The sequence below is a fragment of the Balaenoptera physalus genome (genome assembly GCF_965194825.1).
Source record: "Balaenoptera physalus genome assembly, chromosome: 6".
Taxonomy (NCBI): Eukaryota; Metazoa; Chordata; class Mammalia; order Artiodactyla; family Balaenopteridae; genus Balaenoptera; species Balaenoptera physalus.
In genome coordinates, this window is record NC_138885.1 from 87768655 (window position 1) to 87792875 (window position 24221).

Sequence of the window (24221 nt, forward strand, 5' to 3'; positions counted from 1 at the left end):
ATGCCCACCAACAGTGCAAGAGGGTTCCCTTTTCTCCACACCCTCTCCAGCATTTGTTGTTTGTAGATTTTCTGATGATGCCCATTCTAACTGGTGTGAGATGATACCTCATTGTAGTTTTGATTTGCATTTCTCTAATAATTAGTGATGTCAAACAGCTTTTCATGTGCTTCTTGGCCATCTGTATGTCTTCTTTGGAGAAATGTCTATTTAGGTCTTCTGCCCATTTTTGGATTGGGTTGTTTGTTTCTTTAATATTGAGCTGAATGAGCTGTTTATATATTTTGGAGATTAATCCTTTGTCCGTTGATTCGTTTGCAAATATTTTCTCCCATTCTGAGGGTTGTCTTTTCATCTTGTTTATGGTTTCCTTTGCTGTGCAAAAGCTTTGAAGTTTCATTAGGTCCCATTTGTTTATTTTGTTTTTATTTCCATTACTCTAGGAGATGGATCAAAAAAGATCTTGCTGTGATTTATGTCATAGAGTGTTCTTCCTATGTTTTCCTCTAAGAGTTTTATAGTGTCCGGTCTTACATTTAGGTCTCGAATCCATTTTGAGTTAATTTTGTGTATGGTGTTAGGGAGTGTTCTAATTTCATTCTTCTACATGTAGCTATCTAGTTTTCCCAGCACCACTTATTGAAGTGACTGTCTTTTCTCCATTGTATATCTTTGCCTCCTTTGTCATAGATTAGTTGACCATAGGTGCGTGGGTTTATCTCTGGGCTTTCTATCTTGTTCCATTGATCTATGTTTCTGTTTTTGTGTCAGTACCATATTGTCTTGATGACTGTAGCTTTGTAGTATAGTCTGAAGTCAGGGAGTCTGATTCCTCCAGCTCCGTTTTTTTCCCTCAAGACTGCTTTGGCTATTCGGGGTCTTTTGTGTCTCCATACAAATTTTAAGATTTTTTGTTCTAGTTCCGTAAAAAATGCCATTGGTAATTTGATAGGGATTTCATTGAATCTGTAGATTGCTTTGGGCAGTATAGTCATTTTCACAATATTGATTCTTCCAATCCAAGAATATGGTATATCTCTCCATCTGTTGGTATCATCTTTAGTTTCTTTCATCAGTGTCTTATAGTTTTCTGCATACGGGTCTTTTGTTTCCCTAGGTAGGTTTATTCCTAGGTATTTTATTCTTTTTGTTGCAATGGTAAATGGGAGTGTTTCCATAATTTCTCTTTCAGATTTTTCGTCATTAGTGTATAGGAATGCAAGAGATTTCTGTGCATTAGTTTTGTATCCTGCAACTTTACCAAATTCATTGATTAGCTATAGTAGTTTTCTGGTGGCATTTTTAGGATTCTCTATATATAGTATCATGTCATCTGCAAACAGTGACAATTTTACTTCTTCTTTTCCAATTTGTATTCCTTTTATTTCTTTTTCTTCTCTGATTGCCGTGGCTAGGACTTCCAAAACTATGTTGAATAATAGTGGTGTGAGTGGACATCTTTGTCTCGTTCCTGATCTTAGAGGAAATGCTTCCAGTTTTTCACCATTGAGAATGATGTTTGCTGTGGGTTTGTCATATATGGCCTTTATTATGTTGAGGTAGGTTCCCTCTATGCCCAGTTTCTGGAGAGTTTTTATCGTAAATGGGTGTTGAATTTTGTCAAAAGCTTTTTCTGCATCTATTGAGATGATCATATGGTTTTTATTCTTCAATTTGTTAATATGGTGTATCACATTGATTGATTTGTGTATATTGAAGAATCCTTGCATCCCTGGGATAAATCCCACTTGATCGTGGTGTATGATCCGTTTAATGTGTTGTTGGATTCTGTTTGCTAGTATTTTGCTGAGGATTTTTGCATCTCTGTTCATCAGTGATATTGGTCTGTAATTTTCTTTTTTTGTAGTATCTTTGTCTGCTTTTGGTATCAGGGTGATGGTGGCCTCATAGAATGAGTTTGGGAGTGTCCCTTCCTCTGCAATTTTTTGGAAGAGTTTGAGAAGGATGGGTGTTAGCTCTTCTCTAAATGTTTGATAAAATTCACCTGTGAAGCCATCTGGTCCTGGACTTTTGTTTGTTGAAAGATTTTTAATCACAGTTTCAATTTCATTACTTGTGATTTGTCTGTTCATATTTTCTGTTTCTTCCTGGTTCAGTCTTGGAAGGTTATACCTTTCTAAGAATTTGTCCATTTCTTCCAGGTTGTCCATTTTATTGGCATAGAGTTTGTTGTAGTAGTCTGTTAGGATGCTTTGTATTTCTGCGGTGTCTGTTGTAACTTCTCCTTTTTCATTTCTAATTTTATTGATTTGAGTCCTCTCCCTCCTTTTCTTAATGAGTCTGGCTAATGGCTTATGAATTTTGTTTATCTTCTTAAAGAACCAGCTTTTAGTTTTATTGATCTTTGCTATTGTTTTCTTTGTTTCTATTTCATTTATTTCTGCTCTGATCTTTATGATTTCTTTCCTTCTGCTAACTTTGGGTTTTGTTTGTTCTTCTTTCTCTAGTTTCTTTAGGTGTAAGGTTAGATTGTTTACTTGAGATTTTTCTTGTTTCTTGAGGTAGGCTTGTATAGCTATAGACTTCCCTGTTAGAACTGCTTTTGCCGCATCCCATAGGTTTTGGATCGTCGTGTTTTCATTGTCATTTGTCTCTAGGTATTTTTTGATTTCCTCTTTGATTTCTTCAGTGATCTCTTGGTTATCTAGTATCGTATTGTTTAGCCTCCGTGTGTTTGTGTTTTTTACGTTTTTTGCCCTGTAATTCATTTCTAATCTCATAGCGTTGTGGTCAGAAAAGATGCTTGATATGATTTCAATTTTCTTAAATTTACTGAGGCTTGATTTGTGACCCAAGATGTGATCTGTCCTGGAGAATGTTCCGTGCGCACTTGAGAAGAACGTGTAATCTGCTGTTTTTGGATGGAATGTCCTATAAATATCAATTAAATCTATCTGGTCTATTGTGTCTTTTAAAGCTTCTGTTTCCTTATTTATTTTCGTTTTGGATGATCTGTCCATTGGTGTAAGTGAGGTGTTAAAGTCCCCCACTATTATTGTGTTACTGTCAATTTCCTCTTTTATAGCTGTTAGCAGTTGCCTTATGTATTGAGGTGCTCCTATGTTGGGTGCATATATATTTATAATTGTTATAGCTTCTTCTTGGATTGATCCCTTGATCATTATGTAGTGTCCTTCCTTGTCTCTTGTAACATTCTTTATTTTAAAGTCTATTTTATCTGATATGAGAATTGCTACTCCAGCTTTCTTTTGATTTCCATTTGCATGGAATATCTTTTTCCATCCCCTCACTTTCAGTCTGTATGTGTCCCTAGGTCTGAAGTGGGTCTTTTGTAGAAAGCATATATATGGGTCTTGCGTTTGTATCCATTCAGCAAGCCTGTGTCTTTTGGTTGGAGCTTTTAATCCATTCACGTTTGAGGTAATTATCGAAATGTATGTTCCTATGACCATTTTCTTAATTGTTTTGGGTTTGTTTTTGTAGCTCCTTTTCTTCTCTTGTGTTTCCCACTTAGAGAAGTTCCTTTAGCATTTCTTGTAGAGCTGGTTTGGTGGTGCTGAATTCTCTTAGCTTTTGCTTGTCTGTAAAGCTTTTGATTTCTCCATTAAATCTGAATGAGATCCTTGCTGGGTAGAGTAATCTTGGTTGTAGGTTCTTCCCTTTCATCACTTTAAGTATATTATGCCACTCGCTTCTGGCTTGTAGAGTTTCTGCTGAGAAATCAGCTGTTAACCTTATGGGAGTTCCCTCGTATGTTATTTGTCGTTTTTCCCTTGCTGCTTTTAATAATTTTTCTTTGTCTTTAATTTTTCCCAATTTGATAACTATGTGTCTTGGCGTGTTTCTCCTTGGGTTTATCCTGTATGGGACTCGCTGCACTTTCTGGACTTGGGTGGCTATTTCCTTTCCCATGTGAGGGAAGTTTTTGACTATGAGCTCTTCAAATATTTTCTCTGGTCGTTTCTCTCTCTTCTCCTTTTGGGACCCCTATAATGCGAATGTTGTTGCATTTAATGTTGTCCCAGAGGTCTCTTAGGCTGTCTTCATTTCTTTTCATTCTTTTTTCTTTAGTCTGTTCCACAGCAGTGAATTCCACCATTGTGTCTTCCAGGTTACTTATCCGTTCTTCTGCCTCAGTTATTCTGCTGTTGATTCCTTCTAGTGTAGTTTTCATTTCAGTTATTGTATTGGTCATCTCTGTTTGTTTGTTCTTTAATTCTTCTAGGTCTTTGTTAATCATTTCTTGCATCTTCTCGATCTTTGCCTCCATTCTTATTCCTAGGTCCTGGATCATCTTCACTATCATTATTCTGAATTCTTTTTCTGGAAGGTTGCCTCTCTCCACTTCATTTAGTTGTTTTTCTGGGGTTTTATCTTGTTCCTTCATCTGGTATATAGCCCTCTGCCTTTTCATCTTGTCTCTTTCTGTGAATGTGGTTTTTGTTCCACAGGCTGCAGGATTGTAGTTTTTCTTGCTTCTGCTGTCTGCCCTCTGGTGGTTGAGGCTATCTAAGAGGCTTGATGGGAGGCTCTGGTGGTGGGTAGAGCTGACTGTTGCTGTGGTGGTCAGAGCTCAGTAAAACTTTAATCCACTTGACTGTTGATGGGTGGAGCTGGGTTCCCTCCCTGTTGGTTGTTTTGCCTGAGGCAACCCAACACTGGAGCCTACCTGGGCTCTTTGGTGGGGCTAATGACAGACTCTGGGAGGGCTCACACCAAGGAGTACTTCCCAGAACTTCTGCTGCCAGTGTCCTTGTCTCCACGGTGAAACAGAGCCACCCCCCCGCCTCTCAGGAGACCTTCCAACACTAGCATGTAGGTCTGGTTCAGTCTCCCCTGGGGTCACTGCTCCTTCCCCTGGGTCCCAATGCGCACACTATTTTGTGTGCACCCTCCAAGAGTGGGGTCTCTGTTTCCCCCAGTCCTGTCGAAGTCCTGCAATCAATTCCCACTAGGCTTCAAAGTCTGATTCTCTATGAATTCCTCCTCCCGTTGCCAGAACCCCAGGTTGGGAAGCCTGACGTGAGGCTCAGAACCTTCACTCCAGTGGGTGGACTTCTGTGGTATAAGTGTTCGCCAGTCTGTGAGTCACCCACCCACCAGTTATGGGATTTGATTTTACTCTGATTGCGCCCCTCCTACCATCTCGTGGCTTCTCCTTTGTCTTTGGATGTGGGGTATCTTTTTTGGCGAGTTCCACTGTCTTCCTGTCGATGATTGTCCAGCAGCTAGTTGTGATTCTGGTGTTCTCGCAAGAGGGAGTGAGAGCACATCCTTCTACTCCGCCATCTTGGTTCCTACTCAATTTATCCTTTCTTATGTCGATGGATATTTAGGCAGTTTTCAATTGTTTGCAAATAATGCTGATATGATGAATTCTTGCACATGTCTTTGTACTCATCCAAAATATTCTCTATTCTAGGTATAATTCTTAGGAGGAGAATTGCTGGGTTGTACGATGTACATAAATTGAAATTTACTAGAGTTTGTCAAATTTCTCCTAAAAGTAATTATACCAGTTTAGAAAGCAGTCTATATAAGAGGATGTATAGTGTCATGTGTTAACATGGATGAATCTCATAAAATAATACTACATACTGTTTAGGGATACATTTATAGTAAAATTATTAAAAAGGAATAGGAATGATAAAACACCAAATTCAGGATAGTAGTTAACTCCAGGATGGAAGAGATTTAGTTGGATTAGGCTACACAGAGGGTTTCAACTATATTAGTAATGTTTTATTTTTTTTTTAAGTTGAGTGATGAATAGAAAGGATGTTACTATATATGCCTGAAAGATTTCCAACATTTTTTTTAATAAATTTATTTAATTAATTTATTTATTTTTGGCTGCGTTGGGTCTTCATTGCTGCACTCAGGCTGTCTGTAGTTGCGGTGAGCTGGGGTACTCTTCGTTGCGGTGCGTGGTCTTCTCATTGTGGTGGCTTCTCTTGTTGCGGAGCACAGGCTCTAGGCCCGCGGCCTTCAGTAGTTGTGGCTCGCGGGTTCTAGAGCGCAGTCTCAGTAGTTGTGGCGCACAGGCTTAGCTGCTCCGCAGCATAGGGGATCTTCCTGGACCAGGGATCGAACCCGTGCCCCCTGCATTGGCAGGAGGATTCTTAACCACTGCACCACCAGGGAAGCCCAACACTTTTTTCTTGTCTTTAAACATATGTTAGTTAGCGCTTTATGCTCACTTTAATCTACCACTGGCCCCATCAGTCTTATACCAACTGGACTCAAATATTATGTTAGCTGCCTAGCCCCTTAGGAGCAGCTGCATTTGTGACCTTAATTTAGAGATTATTTAAAGGTTTTGTTTGTTTTTTTTTTAGTAAATTTTTATTGAACTATAACATATTATACAGAAAAGTACACAGGGTACAGCTAATGGATTTTCACAAAGTAGAGGTACCCATGTGACCAGCACACAGAATATTCCCAGCACCCAGAACCCATTTCATAGCCTTTTTCAGTCACTATCCCCCATGATGTTACTATCCATCATCCTGACTTCTAATACCCCAGATTAATTTTTGAACTTTATATAATAATACAGTATATACTTTTTGTGTGTTTTGTTTCTTTCACCCAGCATTATAATTGAGAGATTCATCCATGTTGTTTGTTGTTGTACTTCTTTGGTTTGAATTGCTGCATGGAATTATATGAATATTATTAAGGGTGCTGTGCTGAAATTATCAGTTTTATGAATGTATTTTCATACTTCTAGTCAAAATACATAACTCTGGCAGTTTAGGTTGTTTCAACTCTGTAGCTCATTTCAAACTTTGGGGTAACGTTGTAGGCTTGTCCCACTTTATTTCCAACTTATCATATGTATCGAAGAAGAAAAAACCTAGGAAATTTATTAATAGCATTAATTTAGAATACTTGCATTATAAAACACATAAAAATAAGTTTTCCTTTTCATCCATTTCTTAGGTATCTCACAGTTTCTATAGTGTTATGTTTTTATAGTTTTATATTAGAAAATATATGTAAGGGGCAATATTAGGGTAGGAGATTAAGAAGTACAGACTACTGTGTATAAAATAAGCTACAAGGATATATTGTACATCACATGGAATATAGCCAATATTTTATAATAACTATAAATGGAGTATAATCTTTAAAAATTGTGAATCACTATGTTGTATAGTTGAAACTTACATAATATTATAAATCAACTATACCTCAATTTTTTAAAATATGTATCTATATATATTTAGATCATTTGAAACAATAGGAGGATATGACCTTGACCTAAATACCGGTATTTCCGGGACTGCCTGGTAAGCTAGCTATGGAAGCTACTTGGATTTTAATGACACAGAAACATCAGATCTCTGAGGGCAGCAGGATTTATTTGCTTCTGTGTTCTTCCCCATTTCAATGTCCTGAATTAGAAATCCTTCCAAAAAAGAAACCCAGTATAAAAATTAAAGTGCTTTATAGATGAGAACATGCCATCTGACAAGTTTCAGGGCATTTTATTGAGTACTCTGAGACTGGGGGTAGCGTAAATTACCTGAGAAATATTGTGGAATAAGGATATTCTGTGTTTTGTTTGAAGAGAGGCAAATCTAAAATTCTTGAGTGTTCATTAGTATTTTCCATGGAGTTCTAAGGTTAAGGTTACGTTTAAAATGAGCATAATTGTTGAATCAATACCTCCCTTTAGAGGCAGCCATTCTAATTCTGAAGCTTAAGTGAATACACTTAAGGGGGAGCCATGGAACATGTTTTATACTGTACACTGGAAAAGAGCACCAGAAACAGGCAAAGATGAGAAAAAGAAGGATTCTGCTGATGGAAGAAGAGAGATTTCCTGAGACAAAATGTGTTTTCATGTAGCCTTTCTAAAAAAAACTAAATATTAGCACTCAGATTTTAACAGTTCTTGAAAAACAATCAGTGGCTACAACCAAGAGGAGTTTGCCCTTCAGAGGTGGGAAACAAGAAAAGATACTGAGAGAGGAAAAAGTTGGTTTAAATTAAAAATTTTGGATGAAATTTTTTCTGATTCAGAGATAGGCTCAGTAATGTTAATTGTTGATTTGTATTGAGAGGATTGGGAATAAGAGGAAGAAAATGTAGAAAAACACACAATTTGGAGATTTGTGAGTAAATATTAATGATTTTATTCCCCCAAATCATCTTTTCTTTAAAGTGCAGGATGTGAGTAGTCAGCTTTATGAGTTAATTTTCAAGTATAATTCAGCCTATAAGAATTCTGTTAATTCAACTTTCGTAATTCTTTGTGGGTAAACACAAGACTCTTGTCTCCTTACATATTGACAATTCTAATTATCCGTACTCAGAAAGGGTTTTGAATACTAGATACCACAATTCCTTTAAAATTGAAATATTTTACCCACAAAGTTTCACTGTTAATATTCATGAGTCATGTTAATCTGGAGTTTCCATAAATGCTATAAACCAAATGAATTATCTCAGTACATGTATAGGGCTATAGTCTACTTTTATTTGTTGAAATAGCTATTTTAGTTGAAATAGCATCATTAGAAAAACTTAGGATTGCTTTTTACAAGTTTTAAGGATTTTCTGTGATTTTTTTTTTTTTTTTTTTGCAAAACTTGTGACATCTTTTTTTTTCTGTTTTGGAGTATATATATATATATATTTCATTAATGAGACTTGTTTCTTTATTCTTCTGTTTTTCCTCTAGATAAAAGTTAAGCAGCTAGAAGAACAACTACATTCTTTTACTGAAACCAGTTCACAGAATGACCATCTACGCAAGTTGAATAAGGCACTAGAGGGCAGATATGCTCAGGTGTGATTAATAGCTATAAAACAGATTGCTTCTATGTTGTTTTAATTAGCTTTTAAGAAATTGGTGCCTTTCTCCCCACCTCACCATATGATCCCAGAAAGATGAATATTCTCTCACTTGACTCAATTTATCAAAAAAATTTTTAAACACCCTCGATGCACAAGGTTCCACTCAACCACAGAAGAATGCATAAAGATGCCTGAAGCAGTATTGGGACATTCAACTTGCTTATGCTCTAATTGCAGGATTAGTAATGTACTCCGCAGACTTTATTATAGAATAGAAGGTTATGCCTTTCAGAAACAAAAGAGATTGTATTGTGAGCATGCATAGGGAACATCATTATGATGAAAACATCAAGAATCTCTATCATAGAGGAAGTGGTTTTTTAATTTGAGCCTTAAAACTTTTGGCAGACGTGAGGAACCAAGTATCTTTGGGTTTTTAATTACAGGCAAACGCAGAACTCGTTGCCAACAAGATACACCTGCAGTAGCACACTTGAAAGAGGTATTAGTAGTGAAGGTGCTTACTTGTTAGCATGGTGGCTATTGAGACTGAAAACCATTCGTAGGTCACATAACAATTTAACATATGAACAGAGAAAATTAGATGAAGAAGATATATAAAACATTTAGTGAAGAAAATAATCCAGGAATATGTTACTAAAAGAAAGTGATTCATTTCAATGATTTACAAATTTATCACATTATTTATTTTTAATTTTTAACACTCAGTGTAAGCATGTGTAACTTCTTCAACTATAACGTTTGTGTATGTATACCTTTGGTAACCAAGGAGCTAGAATGTGTCTTCAAATGGAATGCTGCTAGGGTTCTAACAGTCTGACTATACTGGTAAAGGGGACCTCGTTAGAAACGCTTTGTTTCTTCCGTAGGACATACTTTACACTAGTATTTTCTTCATTCTGAAAGCAAAGGAACACATTTTTAAGTATATTTTCCATCCCAGCTTCATTTAGAACGTTGTGTTGTTCCTCATAGTAAAGGGGGCACTCACTGAAAAATAATTCTAGGTTTAGTTGATGTTGTCTTTTTAAATTGGTGATGCCTCCAAGAAAAAGGAAGTCTCCAGAGAGGCCTGCGTCTTCAAGATTCCTTGAAGGCTATAGGCCCCATGTCAACAATGTAAAGGAACGAACTCCATCAGTTGGTTTGCCCAGTGTTACGCCAAACTCTACACGCCACGTGACCTTTGCACCTACCCTGACTTCTGTGAGGTCTTCTCAGGAGATGGGAGACTCTAGGATCTCTCTAAAGACTCTTTTGAATGCCATTAAAACCATGGAGGGAAGACTGGAAGGTAAAATAGACATTCTTGCCTCAAGACCATTAATAAATGATGAGCCACCAAATGTTCTTTACCGGGATTCGGTAAGTAAAGGCCACAAATTAAATCATAAGGAAATTTCAGATTTATACAACAGTGAAGAAAAGTAGTAACATCTAGAAAGATAACGTTTGGAGGTGTGAGTCACAACAAGGAAAGAACTTCTTCACAAACAGGAAAAACTGATGATGTAGATCAAAACCATCATTCTGGCGATCGCATACTTAATTTTTGTTTTGGACACAGAAATGTCATATTTGGCTTAAGAGTAACCATTGAGATTTTTAATCTAATTTTCACTTCAAAAATTAATGCTAATAGTCTTAACATTTACAGTAAAATGGGTAAAGCGTGATTTTAAAGTAGAAATACATAAACAGAAGCCCTGAGAACTTGAACACTGGAAAATACTTTCCAAAGAAAACTTACTAGAGCATCCATCTTTGTTTGGTATTTAAAAATAGAAAGTACTATAGCTTGTCTTCTAGAGTTAACTACTATTTAGACCCTTTTTGTAAGCACTTTTGCTAGTGGCCTTTTCGTATTTATAAATATTTTATAAACACTGGTAAAATTATAAAAACTGTATTCTTCCTAATGTACTTTTCTAGAACAAAATCCAATAGGTTTTCAAAACCTTATAAGTTAGCATCTTTTGTACTATTCTTGAATCCTTACAGAAGAAGTTAAAGTATTTTTAATGTTACAGGTTAAAAGTTATAAGGAAGTATAATATTGAGGAAGATGTGGGGAAAAGGCATTCTTCTTTGCTGCTGTTTGGAGTGCCCTTTTCCTGTGGAGGGCAATTTGGCTTTGTTTATCACTTTATGCCCACAGTTGTACTTTTTCCTACAGATACACTAGCTTGTACATAAGACATGTTTACAAGGTTACTTTCTGAAGTATTGTTTGTTATTAGCAAAAGACTAGAAAAAACCAAAATTCCATCAGTAAGAGGCTGGCTAAATAAATCATGGTGTATCCATAGTTTGGAATACTGTTTGAAGATATATTTATCTTAATCATAACATATCTATTATTAGGTTAAAACAGTCAAGGTTCAGAAGAGTATACAGAGTATTTTACTATTTGTGTGCAAAAGGGTTGGGGCGATGAAGTATACATACGTATTCACTTTTGAATAGAGTCTCTCTAAAATGAATCGTAATAAATTGGCAACATTATTTTCGAGGAAGGAAACTGAGTGGCTGGGAGATTTTTCACTTTATCCTTTTGTACCTTAAGAGTAATGTGAATGTGCTACCCATCCAGAATAATTTTATGAACATTTTATTTTCAACAGAAGTAAAAGTAGAGAAAGGATGGTCTTTTCAACAAATGTGCTGAAGCAATTGGGTATCATATGCAAAAACAAAAAAAACAAAATACCTTTGATCCATACCTCTTACCATATATAAAAATTAACTCAAAATGGATGAAAACCCTAAAGGTAAAACCTAAAACTGTAAAACTTCTGAAACATAGGATGAAACCATTGTGATCTTGGATTACACAAAGATTTCTTAGATTTGACATCAAAAGCATGATCCATAAAGGAAAAAATGTAACATTGACAACGTATGCTCTTCAAAGACACTGTTAAGAAAATGAAGAGAAAAGCTACAGGCTGGGGGGGAAAAACATTTGCAAATCACATATCTGATAAAGGTCTTGTCTCCACAGTTTATTAAAAACTCTCAAAACTCACTAAGAAGGAAAAACAATCCAAAAAAAAAAAAAAGGCGCAAAGTATTTGAACACACGTTTCACCAAAAAAGATATATGGATGATAACTAAGCACTTGAAAAGATGTTAAACATCAGTCATTAGGGAAATGCAAATTAGAACTGCAGTGAGATACTACCACACACTATTAGAATGTCTAAAATTGAAAAACTGATTACCCCAAGTGTTAGCGAAGATGTGGAGGAACTCTCATACATTGCTGAAGGGAATGTAAAATCACTCAACCACTCTGGAAAATAGTTTGGTAGTTTCTTTAAAAGTAAGACGTATTACTACCATACAACCCAGCCATTCCACTCCTATGCGTTTACCAAAGATAAATGAAAGCATATATCTACACAAAGATCTGTATACAACTGCCCAGAGCAGCTCTACTTGTAATAGCTTAAAACTGGAACAACTCAAGTGTTTAGCAGAATACTATGCAGCAACAGAAAGGAAGAAGTATTGATACATAAAGAAGATTGATTGAATCTCAAACTAACTGTGCTGAGTGAAAAATCATTCAAAAATGAGTACATAAAATATGATTTCACTTACATAAAATTCTAGAAAATAAAAGTGAATTGATTGTGACAGAAAACAGGTCAGTGGTAGCCTTGGGTGGATGTGTAGGAACAGGGAGAGATAGAAGTGGGGGAAATTACAAAAAGGCATAAGGGAACTTTTGGGATAATGGAAGTGTTCATTATCATGATTATGGTTTATACATATATCAAAATTGTACACTTTAAGTATACATAGCTTATTGTATGTCAACTATATCTCAGTAAGGCTGTTTTAAAAAATGTGAATGTATTATACTAAAATTAATCATTTTTAAATGTTTAAAATAACATTCTTGAAATGACAAAAACAGTAGTGATAGAGAACAAATAAGTGGTTGCCAGGGGACATGGGATGAGTTTGGGGGAGGGTGTGAACACAGAGAAGTAGCACAAGTGAGTTCTTTGCGGCAATGGAGCGGTTCTGTATCTTGATTGTCGTGATCACAGGAATACGTGCATGGGATCAAATTACATAGAGCTATGTGCATGTGTGCATACACAGATGAATGCAGGTTAAAAAAAAATGGTGAAAATTGTAAGTTTTGTAGTCTAGTTAATCTCATTAAAGTCAACTTCCTGGTTTTAATGTTGAACTACAACAATATAAGTTGTCATCATTGGAAGCAGGGAAAAGAGTGCATGGGGACTCTGCACTAATTTTGTAACCTCCTGTGAGTCTGTATTTCAAGATAAAGTATTTTTTAAAAGAGTAGTATTTAAAATAGTATGATGATCATCTGAAATAACTGTGTAGATATACTAAAAGTATTTCAGAGATGTAAGATTCTAATACTTCTAATTAGGATTAGGACACTATTTAGAACACTTCTGTAACACTATTTTCTTGACACTATTTAGTACTTATTCACCTTTGCTCTTATGATATTAATTTACATTGTATTTTCAAATTCTGTGATAATCAGTTTCTCCCCCGTTTTTCATCTTAGCATCATTGTCTTATCTCCCTTACCTTCATTCTGCGCTTTCATAGAGATTGACATATATTAGAGATTTGCCCATGTTTATTAACAGATTTTTTTTGCTTTGTAGTTTTAAGGGGAAAAACAGCTACTAAAGCTAGTTTTTATTTACAATAATATATAAGCATATTTAATTAAACATTTTAAATTTGGTTTCTAAATTGCTGTGTCTTATTCTAATTGCTGATTGTGCTTTGGGAGAATCATTTATCATTTCTTTTTTTCTACTAAGGTGAAATCCATTCTTGAAAAGAATGAAGAGGAGCTCTCACGAGCTGTGAAGGGTCGTGCTGCAGCCCTGAAAGAGAGTCAGAAGTTGAAAGGTGACCTCGAAGCTTTGGAGGGCAGGGAGAACAAGAAGGCAAGACATCAATCCTTTCTGAAGTCTGTTACTGAAATGAAGCGCTTCTGAAATCTTTCATGAGCCATATTCTTTCCTTTCTTGTTACCTTTAGTAAAAAAGAATGAGGATTGATCAGAGGAGGATTTTTTTTTTTCCCCTAAAGAAAGGGTAACTTTAGAAGAGCTCTAAAATATTTCCCTTAAAAATACATGATTTAACTCCCAATGGTTTTTTTTTCTTCCTGTCTTAAAATAATCAAAGGTCCTATTTTTTTCTGTTGAAACACATCTGACCTTGGTAATAATAACCACCTACTTATGTTTTATTAATGTGATATAACACTGTTAAGATTTTATGTTAAATAAAATTACCAAATGCTTTCTGCTTAACAGTGTGTGTGCTTAGTGGGAAGAGAGGTAACATCCCAAACTTCTTGACAGCATGTGCTAGTTTGCCCCTCTGAAGAGGGCTGTGAGTTACATCATTCTTCAGCAGCTTCCACTTTCTCTTATGGTCCTTTTTCCTCAGATAATTCTGATGGCTTCAGATGTGTTATCGTCTTCTGACCCCATGGTAAGATAGCTGAGGAGGGCTAGCACAGGCCAGTCTGGGACCACCTCTAGACCCAAGAAGCTGTTGGTCCTTATATCTCTAGTTAATATATGTGCTGTGACATGACAATAGTTAGGACGCACTGCAGAGTTCTTCATAGGATCCATATGATCTAGGGTCTAGTTTTCTTTTTCTCAAAGTCAGAATAACTTAAGAAACAAAATAAATATAAAATATACTTTAGTTATTCCTCTTAGCATTCTACCAGACCTGGTTTCCATACTCTTCTAGAAGTCATGGGACTCAGCAGAAGAATAACCAGAAAGGATCAAATATCTTTGTCTTATTTCATTTTCTATTAGGTGGGAAACTTCCAGCGACAACTGGCAGAAGCTAAAGAAGACAACTGCAAAGTTACAATCATGTTGGAGAATGTGTTGGCTTCTCACAGTAAGATGCAAGGCGCTCTGGAGAAAGTGCAAATAGAGCTTGGGCGGAGGGATTCAGAGATTGCAGGCCTCAAGAAAGAAAGGTACCAGAGATTATTTTTCTGTCTTTGTACTTGTATTTTTCTGCTGCCTTGTAGTAAAGAACAGTGTGCAGTCAAGAAACAGTCACTTTATATTGATTCCCTTGTGAAAATAAAGTAGTAAAATGGTATTTAAAGAAGTAGCAAATTCAGGAAAATCTGGAATTATAAATAAAAATGATATCCAAAAATTCTCATATTTTGTAGTGATGTAAATAAGTATGTATTCTAGAAATTCATGTGATATATGCTGTTTTATCCTTGCTGTTTTCTACACCATTTATACCTGCCCTTGGGTCTACAGAACGGTAATTGTCAAGATTAAAGCCAAGTGTCTACTTCTGTTTGAATTAATTATCCATTTATTAGTATCCTATTTATTTTACATGAATCATTCTGAGAACTACTTTTAGCCATGTTTTATAAGTGAACTCCTTTGAATGTTTCAAAAATTACATAATAGTTTCCCTTTTAGGTTAATGAACAAATGGTTTGAGTTTAATCAGACCTCTAAGACATATTGTAATATATTAGTGGTGCATATTGCCTCTATGTTATGGGAGAATGAGTGAGTTTTATATTCTTCATTGTGCTTGTTTTTTTACATATTATGAATCTGTATTACCTCTGAACTTAAAAAAAGTCAAGGGGATGGTATTAAAAATAGTTTACTATTCACAATAAAATTCTAGGTAAAAAACAGAAATCTCAACAGCAAGCCAGTCCATATAGAGGTGATATATTTTTGTACTAGTAATATATATAGTATAAAGTTACCGGCCCATAAGTTAGTCATTAACATGTACTGATAGTTTAATATATAAAGCCAAATTGAATCATAAATGGGGCAAGTTTTTAATCCATAGGAAAATTAGTTTCTTAACCTGAAGCTGAGGCTACTAATTGTCACCTGCCAACTCTCAGATATTCTGATTATCTGTAGCCCACTACATATGCCATTTGGGCTTTTTGGATGGTGCCCTGTAACTCCCAGTGGTATCATTCCTAGGTGGTACTTTTCTATGGTCACTCTCCCTGTGCCCTTCATTTATAGGGCTCTAAATCAACAGCGGGTACAGAAGCTGGAAGCAGAAGTGGACCAGTGGCAGGCCAGAATCCTTGTCGTGGATGCCCAGCACAGCAGTGAGGTAGAAGCCAGGTTTTTATGGATGATAATGTTGATATTTTTTATTTTATTGGGATATTGCTATTTTGGAAAAACGGAGTAAAACAATCGGGTAAATTTCCTTTCCATTCAAGTCTGAGTTTTGAACAGCGACATATTTCCAAATGGGAAATGGGTCTGCGATCTTACAGTGAACCATTTATTGGCAACCCAGGACCATAATTATGCCTAACTCTCTTTGTCTTATATGGTCTGCATTCTTTTCATGTATTAATGCATAAGTGAAGATAAAGGGCTTAGAAAACAACATAACTTTAGTCAGAAGTAGCTAGAGTGATCCCATTAAATAAGGAGGCATACTCACATGTGTTTATAGGTGTATACACACATGAATATGTATCTACACGTATGCACATATATAAAATAGAGATATTTCCTATAAAAAGCTTTTTCTAGAAGGATATACAAGGAACAGTTGCCAGTTCTTATCTCTCTAGGCAGTGAAACCAGAGGGTCATAGGATCAGGAAGGGGAGTTTAACTGGTTTAAAACTTTAGAAATTAGGATAAATAAGTTGGCTCTATTTTCCAAAACTCTAGTGACCAGTGGAGCATACCCTTCCCATCACCTTCTAAGAGTCTCCTAAGGCCTGTCTGTAATAAATTCTCACATATATATTCCAGGCATCTGGAGTCTTTGGTTCTGGTTCCAAATAATTATTGTTTCAAAGTTTAAAGAGTGAATATACAGTGTTATAGACTTCTTGTATCTGTTACAGTGGAATTAAAAATAATCTTCTTTCTTCTCTCTTTCAGATGGAGCCTCTACAAAAAGCTCTAGATGTAGCTAGAGAAGACAACAGGAAACTGGCTATGAGCCTGGAGCAAGCTCTCCAGACAAATAATCAGCTGCAAACAAAGCTTGACCATGTTCAAGAGAAATTGGAAAACAAAGAACTTGAGCGAAAGAATTTGGAAACCTGCAGGTAAGGGCAGTATAGTTGCAGTGAAATTAGGGAAGAGCCTCTGGGAGAGTAAGTTTGGCTAATTCACATAAACCAGTTAAACCCTTTTTCCCTACTTTGAGCTAGTTCTCCCAGCAGAGCCATGTGAAGGAAGCAGGCATAGTTGAGCAGAGCAGGTATTAGCTGGCTGGGGTACGCTCCTTTTCAGCTCTTCCCTCATTTAGTGTCGGTCTTCTTCTGTACATGAAGGTTTAAACCAAGTTGGAAGGGACACTTACATGTTTCTGCCAAACCTTTTCTATCAGAAGCTTATGTGTCCTTTAAAAGCATGATTTGGAAAAGGAGAAACAGAAGCATGGATGGGAATAACCCCTCCAGGAGTGGGATAATTCCATTTAAGCAGCTGCTAAACCATTCATTGTTTTCAATTTTGTCCTGAGATTAGTTAGGTCGATCAAGTTCAGGTCAAGCCACTAAAGTTTTTTGTTAAACTGTACCTAGGCAAATAGGATTTAGATATTAATAACATCCCATGAAAATTTATACCCAAGGGAAATGCATTGTGCACATGGATCTTTATTCCTTTCACGTAGTGAACATACTGATATAGCAGACAAGTATAAGCTAAAGCAAAGAAGGTATTTTTCATATTTGTAATCTGTACAAATTTTATATTCTGGTAAAATGTTGCTGGCTCAAGACTACTCAGTATTGGTTAAAACAAGAGTATGTGTTTCACTCTTTTGGGTGGATCTCTTTATATTGAATGACTTTTTGTTTTTTAATGCTGTAGGTAAATGCTTATTTCTTCTTCTGTTAGTGAGTTCCAGATCAGTGATTTTTACCCGGTGACTGATCTGCTTCTCATTTGTAAATGACACCTCCTAAGATGTTTTCTAAAGGTGATTTATCATCTCTCTTTTTCAAAACAGAGACCGGATGAGTGAAGAATCCAAAATAGAAGCAGAATTGCATGCTGAACGCATAGATGCTCTAAGAAAGCAGTTTCAAATTGAGAGAGAAACTGCAAAGAAAGCAGCACAACGGGAAGTGACTGAGGTATGGAGGCAAGTGACAAAAGTCTCTCTCTAGGTGAATGCCTTTGAAGAGGAGAACCAGCTACAGGATTTCCAAGAATGGCTACAGTTGTTCTTTGGCTCTTCTAATCCCTCTTTCACCAGCAAGCCAGATACATCTCTGTGCTGTTTGTTTGTAAATTAACACACACAAAGTTTCTGACATACAGTTATCTGCCCAATGAAGGAATGCCTTGATGACAGCCTTCCCACTGGAGAATAATAACTGAGTGGGAAAGAGGAAGGAGGAGACTGCCATCTGCTAGACAGATAGCAAATCACCTGTCTCCTCAATTCACTTAACTAGCATCCATAATGCACCTACCTCCTCCTGAGAGGCACAAGTAAAAAACAGCAGAAGATGTGGTCTGTGCTAAATGACCCCTTATTTAATTGTCATCTCCACTCTTTACATGAGACAACTAGGAAGACATCAGAAGATGTTTCTTGGATAGCTAGAAGCTGTGTACAATTTTAAAGGAATTCAAAAGTAAGGGAAAGTTTGTTTTAGGCTGGTTGGGTGATCGAAGAAGAAGGGAACCTTGATGAAATTATACAGGGTTGAGAATGGCAGAGCTGACAGCGCTGCGACAATCTATGTAAGAGGATGAATAAAGCTTAGTTACAAGAATAAATAGGACATGTGAGCAAAGAAAAAGGATTTGCCTCTCTTGATCAGAGCAGAGACTTTAGGAAATTTCTGAGAAAAAGGGGTTAGCTTAGATGAGACCAGCTGGTAGACAGCCTTGACTACCAGAATGTTGGATGGAAAGTATTAGGTAAAAGTAGAGCACTGTAGGTTTCTGAGAAGGCTATGAGCACAATTTTAGGTAGGTTAGTCGATTAGCAGTGGAGAGTAGGTAAGAATGAAGAGAAACTGGAAACATGGAGGCTCAAGGGAACTAGAGCAGTTACTTTGGGCTTCAGATGATTAGAGCCAAGCAAAGTGTTTCTGTTGAAAACAGAGAACAATCAAATCAAAAATCCATTTTAATTAATAGAAAAATCAGACAGACACTAAGTGTATCATAAGCAAAGGGGAGGGAGTAATTAAAAATAATTCCAAGACTTGGTTGGGGTGGCTGGTCTGTATTTTGCCAAATTTAGCGCATTTAGCAATTGCACTTTACAGTGCACAGTCACAAAATCAGATTCAACTATTTATATGATGCTTTGTAAATTGAAAAAGCACTGTATAAATATTAAAAATATTATAAAAATAATTTCTGTGGGAAACAAAAATGGGCACTGAAATTAAAAGTACCTTTATTCAGAGAGAGTTGTTCAGAATACTTAAAAGTTTAAATCCTTTTAACAGGGATCAGTAAAGATGGTGAACTTGTGCAGGAGAGACCAAGGAACAGTACGAGTGTGATGTCTTGAGCAGTTAGTGGCAGGCGTGGGCTCAGGGTGCACTGTTGAAGACTCCCAGCTCTGCCTCTTATTAGCAACGTGTAAATTTACTATCTGTGCAGATGACTTGACTTCTGAGTCTCAGTTTCCTCAATCAAAATGGAAATCATCACAACTGCTTTCCAGGGTGGTTTTGAGGGTTAAGTTTTTAGGGCTTACCCAGTTTTGACAAAGCTGTGATTGAGGTAATGGTGGAATATCTAACAGAAATTTAGTTGGGTGATAATAAAAGACTAACACTGTAGTGTGAGGTTAGGATCTGAGGGAATGAGCTAGTATAAAGAGAAAAGGTAACAAATAATTTTGACTTTTTTCTTTGACATGTTAAATACTTACCAGCCACAGAGAATACCACCCCCCTATCTTCTCCCTTCTCAGCTGCCGTCTCTTCTTCCTAAAAATCAAGTGGTACTCATTTAAGGGCATATGAGGAGGAGGGGGAACTCTGTAAAATGATTTAAGTAATGTTAAAAGATAAATTGAGGAATAATAAAATTAAGAGTTTATTTGAACAAAAATCAATTTGAATCAGGCAGTATACAATTGATTGCAATAGAAGGGCGCTCTGAGGAGTTGTATAAAATGAAAGACTTTTATAGGCAGAGGGGAGCAGGAACAAGGAAGTTATACTAGGCAAAAAAGTAGATTAGTTACTAGTAGCAGAGTTACTTCCTTTAAGGGATGGCAGGGGTCTATCAGGCAGATTACCCAACTAATGCTGATCAGGCGATTCCTGATTGACTGGTTTAAGAGTCCTTTTCTGGGAGAGCCAAAACTAATTAAGTCTCAGTTTGGTGACATAAGGCTTAGCATAAGTGACTTCATTGTGGGCCTGTTGTCTTGTTTTTAATAGTAATCACTATGTTATTTTTCCACTAGACAAGTTTATTTAAATTTCTAAACAAAAAGCAATATTAATAAGAAGTATAAACTACGCTGTAAACAAGCTACAAGGATATATTTTACAGCACAGGGATATAGCCAGTATTTTATAATAACTGGAGTATAATCTATAAAAATTTTTAATCACTATGTCATACACCTAAAACTAATATAATATCGTAAATCAACTATACATCAATAGAAAAATAGCAATATTATAAAAATACATGCAAGGATAGTCAATAACTGATAGGTGTATTTACATAAACTGCCATATAATTTATTTTCACTTCTCTGTACATGAGGTCGCAAGTGACAGAAAGAGACGAGCTTAAGCTTTTTTTTTTAAAAAAAAAAAGCTTTAAAGCATAGTAATGATCACTGAGCAATTAGTGTGTGCCAGGCTCTATATTCCTTCTCTGCCTCATCTTGTTTAACTGTTACATGAATCCTATGAAGGTAGGCTATTCACATACTTTTCCAATGATGAACCTGAGGCTTAGGGAAGTTAATTATCTGAAGTTACTTAACTAGTGCGTGGTGAAGCTGAGATTTTAACTTCTGTCTGATTCCAAAGCCATGCTCTTAGAAAGCAAATGATGAACATACATTTACGTTATCTATTCTAAGAAAAATTGTGTTCTTTAGTGTTAAAAATTATGAAAATCACTGAGAGTGTTTCTCCACAAATCTACTTGTTATTATTGCCTCACTTACCCTCCTTTTTAAAATATCTATTTATTTGGCTGTGCCAGGTCTTAGTTGCGGCACACAGGATCTTTAGCTGTGGCACACAGGATCTAGTTCCCTGGCCGGGGATCAAACCCGGGCCCCCTGCATTGGGAGCGCAGAGTCTTAGCCACTGGACCACCAGGGAAGTCCCATCACTTAACCTCCTTTTTAAAAGAAAGGTCCAAAGAGAACAAAATATAGGGACACAGCTAAACATAAGCTTCTCTTACTGAATGGAAGGTTAAAATGTTCTAATTTTCCCTTTGTATCCCACAGCTGAAGAAAGCCCTTGATGAAGCCAACTTCAGATCAGTGGAAGTATCCCGGAGCAACCGAGAGCTGCGGCAGAAACTTACAGAGTTGGAAAAGATACTGAACAGCAGCAAGGAGAAAATAAAGAATCAAAAGGCCCAAATTAAGCTCCACTTGTCAGCTAAGGCGAATAATGCTCAGAATATAGAGAGGATGAAGGTTGTATGAGAAACCCTAAATCTCCCCTCACCTCCTTAGCATCTGATGAGGATCCAGGCAGGCAGTGGTGTCGGGGGAAGAGGGTTTCAGAGCACTACCACCACCATGTGTTCTCTGGGAGTTACAGCCACACCTGGGAAGTGGGCAGATTGCCTGGGGGGAGGTGGGGGGAGACTCTTTTTCCCCCGCAGAGATACTGCTGCATCAGTGTTTGGTTTCTCACTAGCTGCCAGTGTCACATTCTGGCTCCCCAGCTGTCTCTTCCACAGTGATTGTACAAGACTTTGCTCTTTTGGGGTCAGGGGGCTGGATGGGAAGGAGAGCCCAGCAGGAACTGGTAACTGTGGATCTCATGTGGGATTCCTTCTGTCAGCCTATAGGCAAAAAGAGCAAGCCAGTTTTTCCACTGATCATCTTTCTATGTTATTTCCACATCTACTTTCAGCAAATAGAAACAGAATTGAGGCAAATGGAGCTAATTAAGGATCAATATCAGAAAAAAAACTATGAACAGGTAGATGATTTCCACACACTCTGTTTACCATTCACGTGAAATCCCAAACTTGGACAGGTTCACCAACTGTCTCCCTCTTTGTGCCCTACCAGTCACTGAGTATCCAGAAATTTGTATCTGAAATGACTAACCTACAGAAGGAGATGAAGCTGTTGACCAAGAGCCAATATGATATGTCAGCACGGAATAAACAGCAAGAGCTGCGACTTGAGGCAGAGTGGCAAAGGAGGCAGGAGCTGGAGCATCGGTGCCAGGTAAAAGGGTTCCTGAGATTGATCTCAAAGATTACCAGCAAAGGCCATGTGCAAAACCCAGCTTGAGGGCACCTAGCTTTTCTAGGCTCTATAGAAGAAGACAAATTTACAAGTCGTTCATCTTAGCTAAGTCCTTAGAATCATATCTAGGAATGAAGCCTGGAGCTTTGACTATGGCACCTCGTCTTCTTGTTCAACTTAATAAAAATGATACTCATTTTTAAAGAACGGCTAAAGCTCACATATGCAAAGTACTAGTTACTAAGTAAGACTTCTGAACTTCATAGTCTTTCAGGAACTTTACACCCCTTGGTTCTTCCCCATAGCTCAGATACATCTGTTGCTGTTACAGGATTTTAATCTACTCCCAACCTAATGAAAAGCACATTTTATTACAGAAAAGGGACTTCAAGAGACCATCAAGCTCTTGCCTTCCAACAGAGATTGTCTGCTGTGAAAAGTATTCCCCAGTTCTGGAAAGAGATGTTAATTACCTTTTCTCAGGAGAATCTGTAAATCAAAATCTGTAATCATATACACAAATGTATACTGTAGGTTAAACTGAAAATAATAGTTTTTATCTTATACTATGGTAGCGCCTGGAGTTAGAAAGTACCCCATCATACTTTCATAATTTGGTTGCTCATTTATTACAATATTGAAGCTTTTTCTTCCATATATAGTACATTGGGAGTTTGTAAAAAATCTTTGTATCACGTTTTCAGGAATTGGAAGAAACTGTTAGACACCTGAAGAAATGTAAAGAGGCAACAGAGAATAAACTGAAAGAAGCTAGTGTGGAATCAGAACAGGTGAGCCAGACCCACAGACATGAAGACTTAGACAAGCTTCCTCAGACACGATGACCCTGAAACACAAATCAGTGTAAAATCCTTCAGTAACACAGTTGTCAGGAGTGCAAAAGGCAAGAACCAATACCTTACTTAGTATAGCCTCTGTTATAAAGAATAGTTTTAGATTAAGATTCTGTGTCTTGATGAGACATCATAGAATGCTAAAGTAGTGATTGATATTGACGAATATTAACTTGGTAGTCCAAGTCCCTGAAATTCCAGAAATCCCTGGAATTGGGATTGACATATATACACTAATATGTATAAAATAGATAACCAATAAGAACCTGCTGTATAATAAACAAATAAAATTCAAAAAAGAGATTCTTAAGCTAAAGGTATCACAGTGACATTGCTGCCAGTTTATCCCTTTTGTAGCCATTAAATTACATGATAATATGACTGTCAGAATGGTATATTAAAAGGAATATGGGGGGGCAGAGTGAAGATGGTGTACTAGGAGGACGCAGAATTCGCGTCTCCTCACAACTAGGGCACCTACCAGGCACTGGTGGGGGACCATGGACACCTAAGGGGATGGGAGGAACCCCCAGCGACCAGGTAGGACATGGGGCATTGGGGGTAGTGAAGGGAGAGGAGAAGCAGAGGTGGGATGGGACTGGCACCCGAGGGGCAGCTGGGGGAAAGGAAGGGATCCCATGCCCAAAGGGGGAAATTTGGAGACCACTGGGAGGGCAGAGGATCAAAAGGGAGCAGGGCCAGGTTTCCCCTGCCCACTTGGGCCCCTGGGAGCCTGCTGAGATCCCGGGCCTGATCCTCTGCCCACCAAGGCCCCCTCCAGCTGCGTGGGTCCTGAGGGAGTGGGAGGGAGGGAAGGGGGAACAAAGGTAAAGGCCGGACCTGTGGGACCGACACCCCTGAGGGGTGGCTGGGGGAGGGGAGGAGTTCCTACACCCAGCGGGACCCACCCATGGTTAGGGGTCCAGCAGCAACAGGGGAGACCCTGGAGGAGACAGTGGGGGAGGGCACAGAGGAATGGAAGGAAACAGGGCCAGCACTTTCCCTGTTGGGCTCCTGGGCCTAATCCTTGGAGCCTCCCTCCTACTGTGCAGAGCCCAAGCCCTGCCCCTACACCCCCATC

At 37.4% G+C, this 24221-nt stretch overlaps 1 protein-coding gene across 10 annotated transcripts in view; it reads left to right on the forward strand.

Annotated features, from left to right (window-relative positions):
* Positions 1 to 24221, forward strand: part of CCDC150 (coiled-coil domain containing 150) — a 98205-nt gene that overhangs the window by 65662 nt on the left and 8322 nt on the right. For 7 of the 10 annotated variants that reach the window (XM_082466994.1, XM_082466998.1, XM_082467000.1 and 4 more), the window contains 10 exons: positions 8678 to 8785; positions 13642 to 13770; positions 14667 to 14836; positions 15888 to 15981; positions 16775 to 16944; positions 17856 to 17982; positions 21303 to 21497; positions 21943 to 22011; positions 22104 to 22265; positions 22991 to 23077. In XM_082466994.1, coding sequence (XP_082323120.1) covers positions 8678 to 8785; positions 13642 to 13770; positions 14667 to 14836; positions 15888 to 15981; positions 16775 to 16944; positions 17856 to 17982; positions 21303 to 21497; positions 21943 to 22011; positions 22104 to 22265; positions 22991 to 23077 — 1311 coding nt within the window. The other 3 variants (XM_082467003.1, XM_082467001.1, XM_082466995.1) reach the window with 3 other exon arrangements.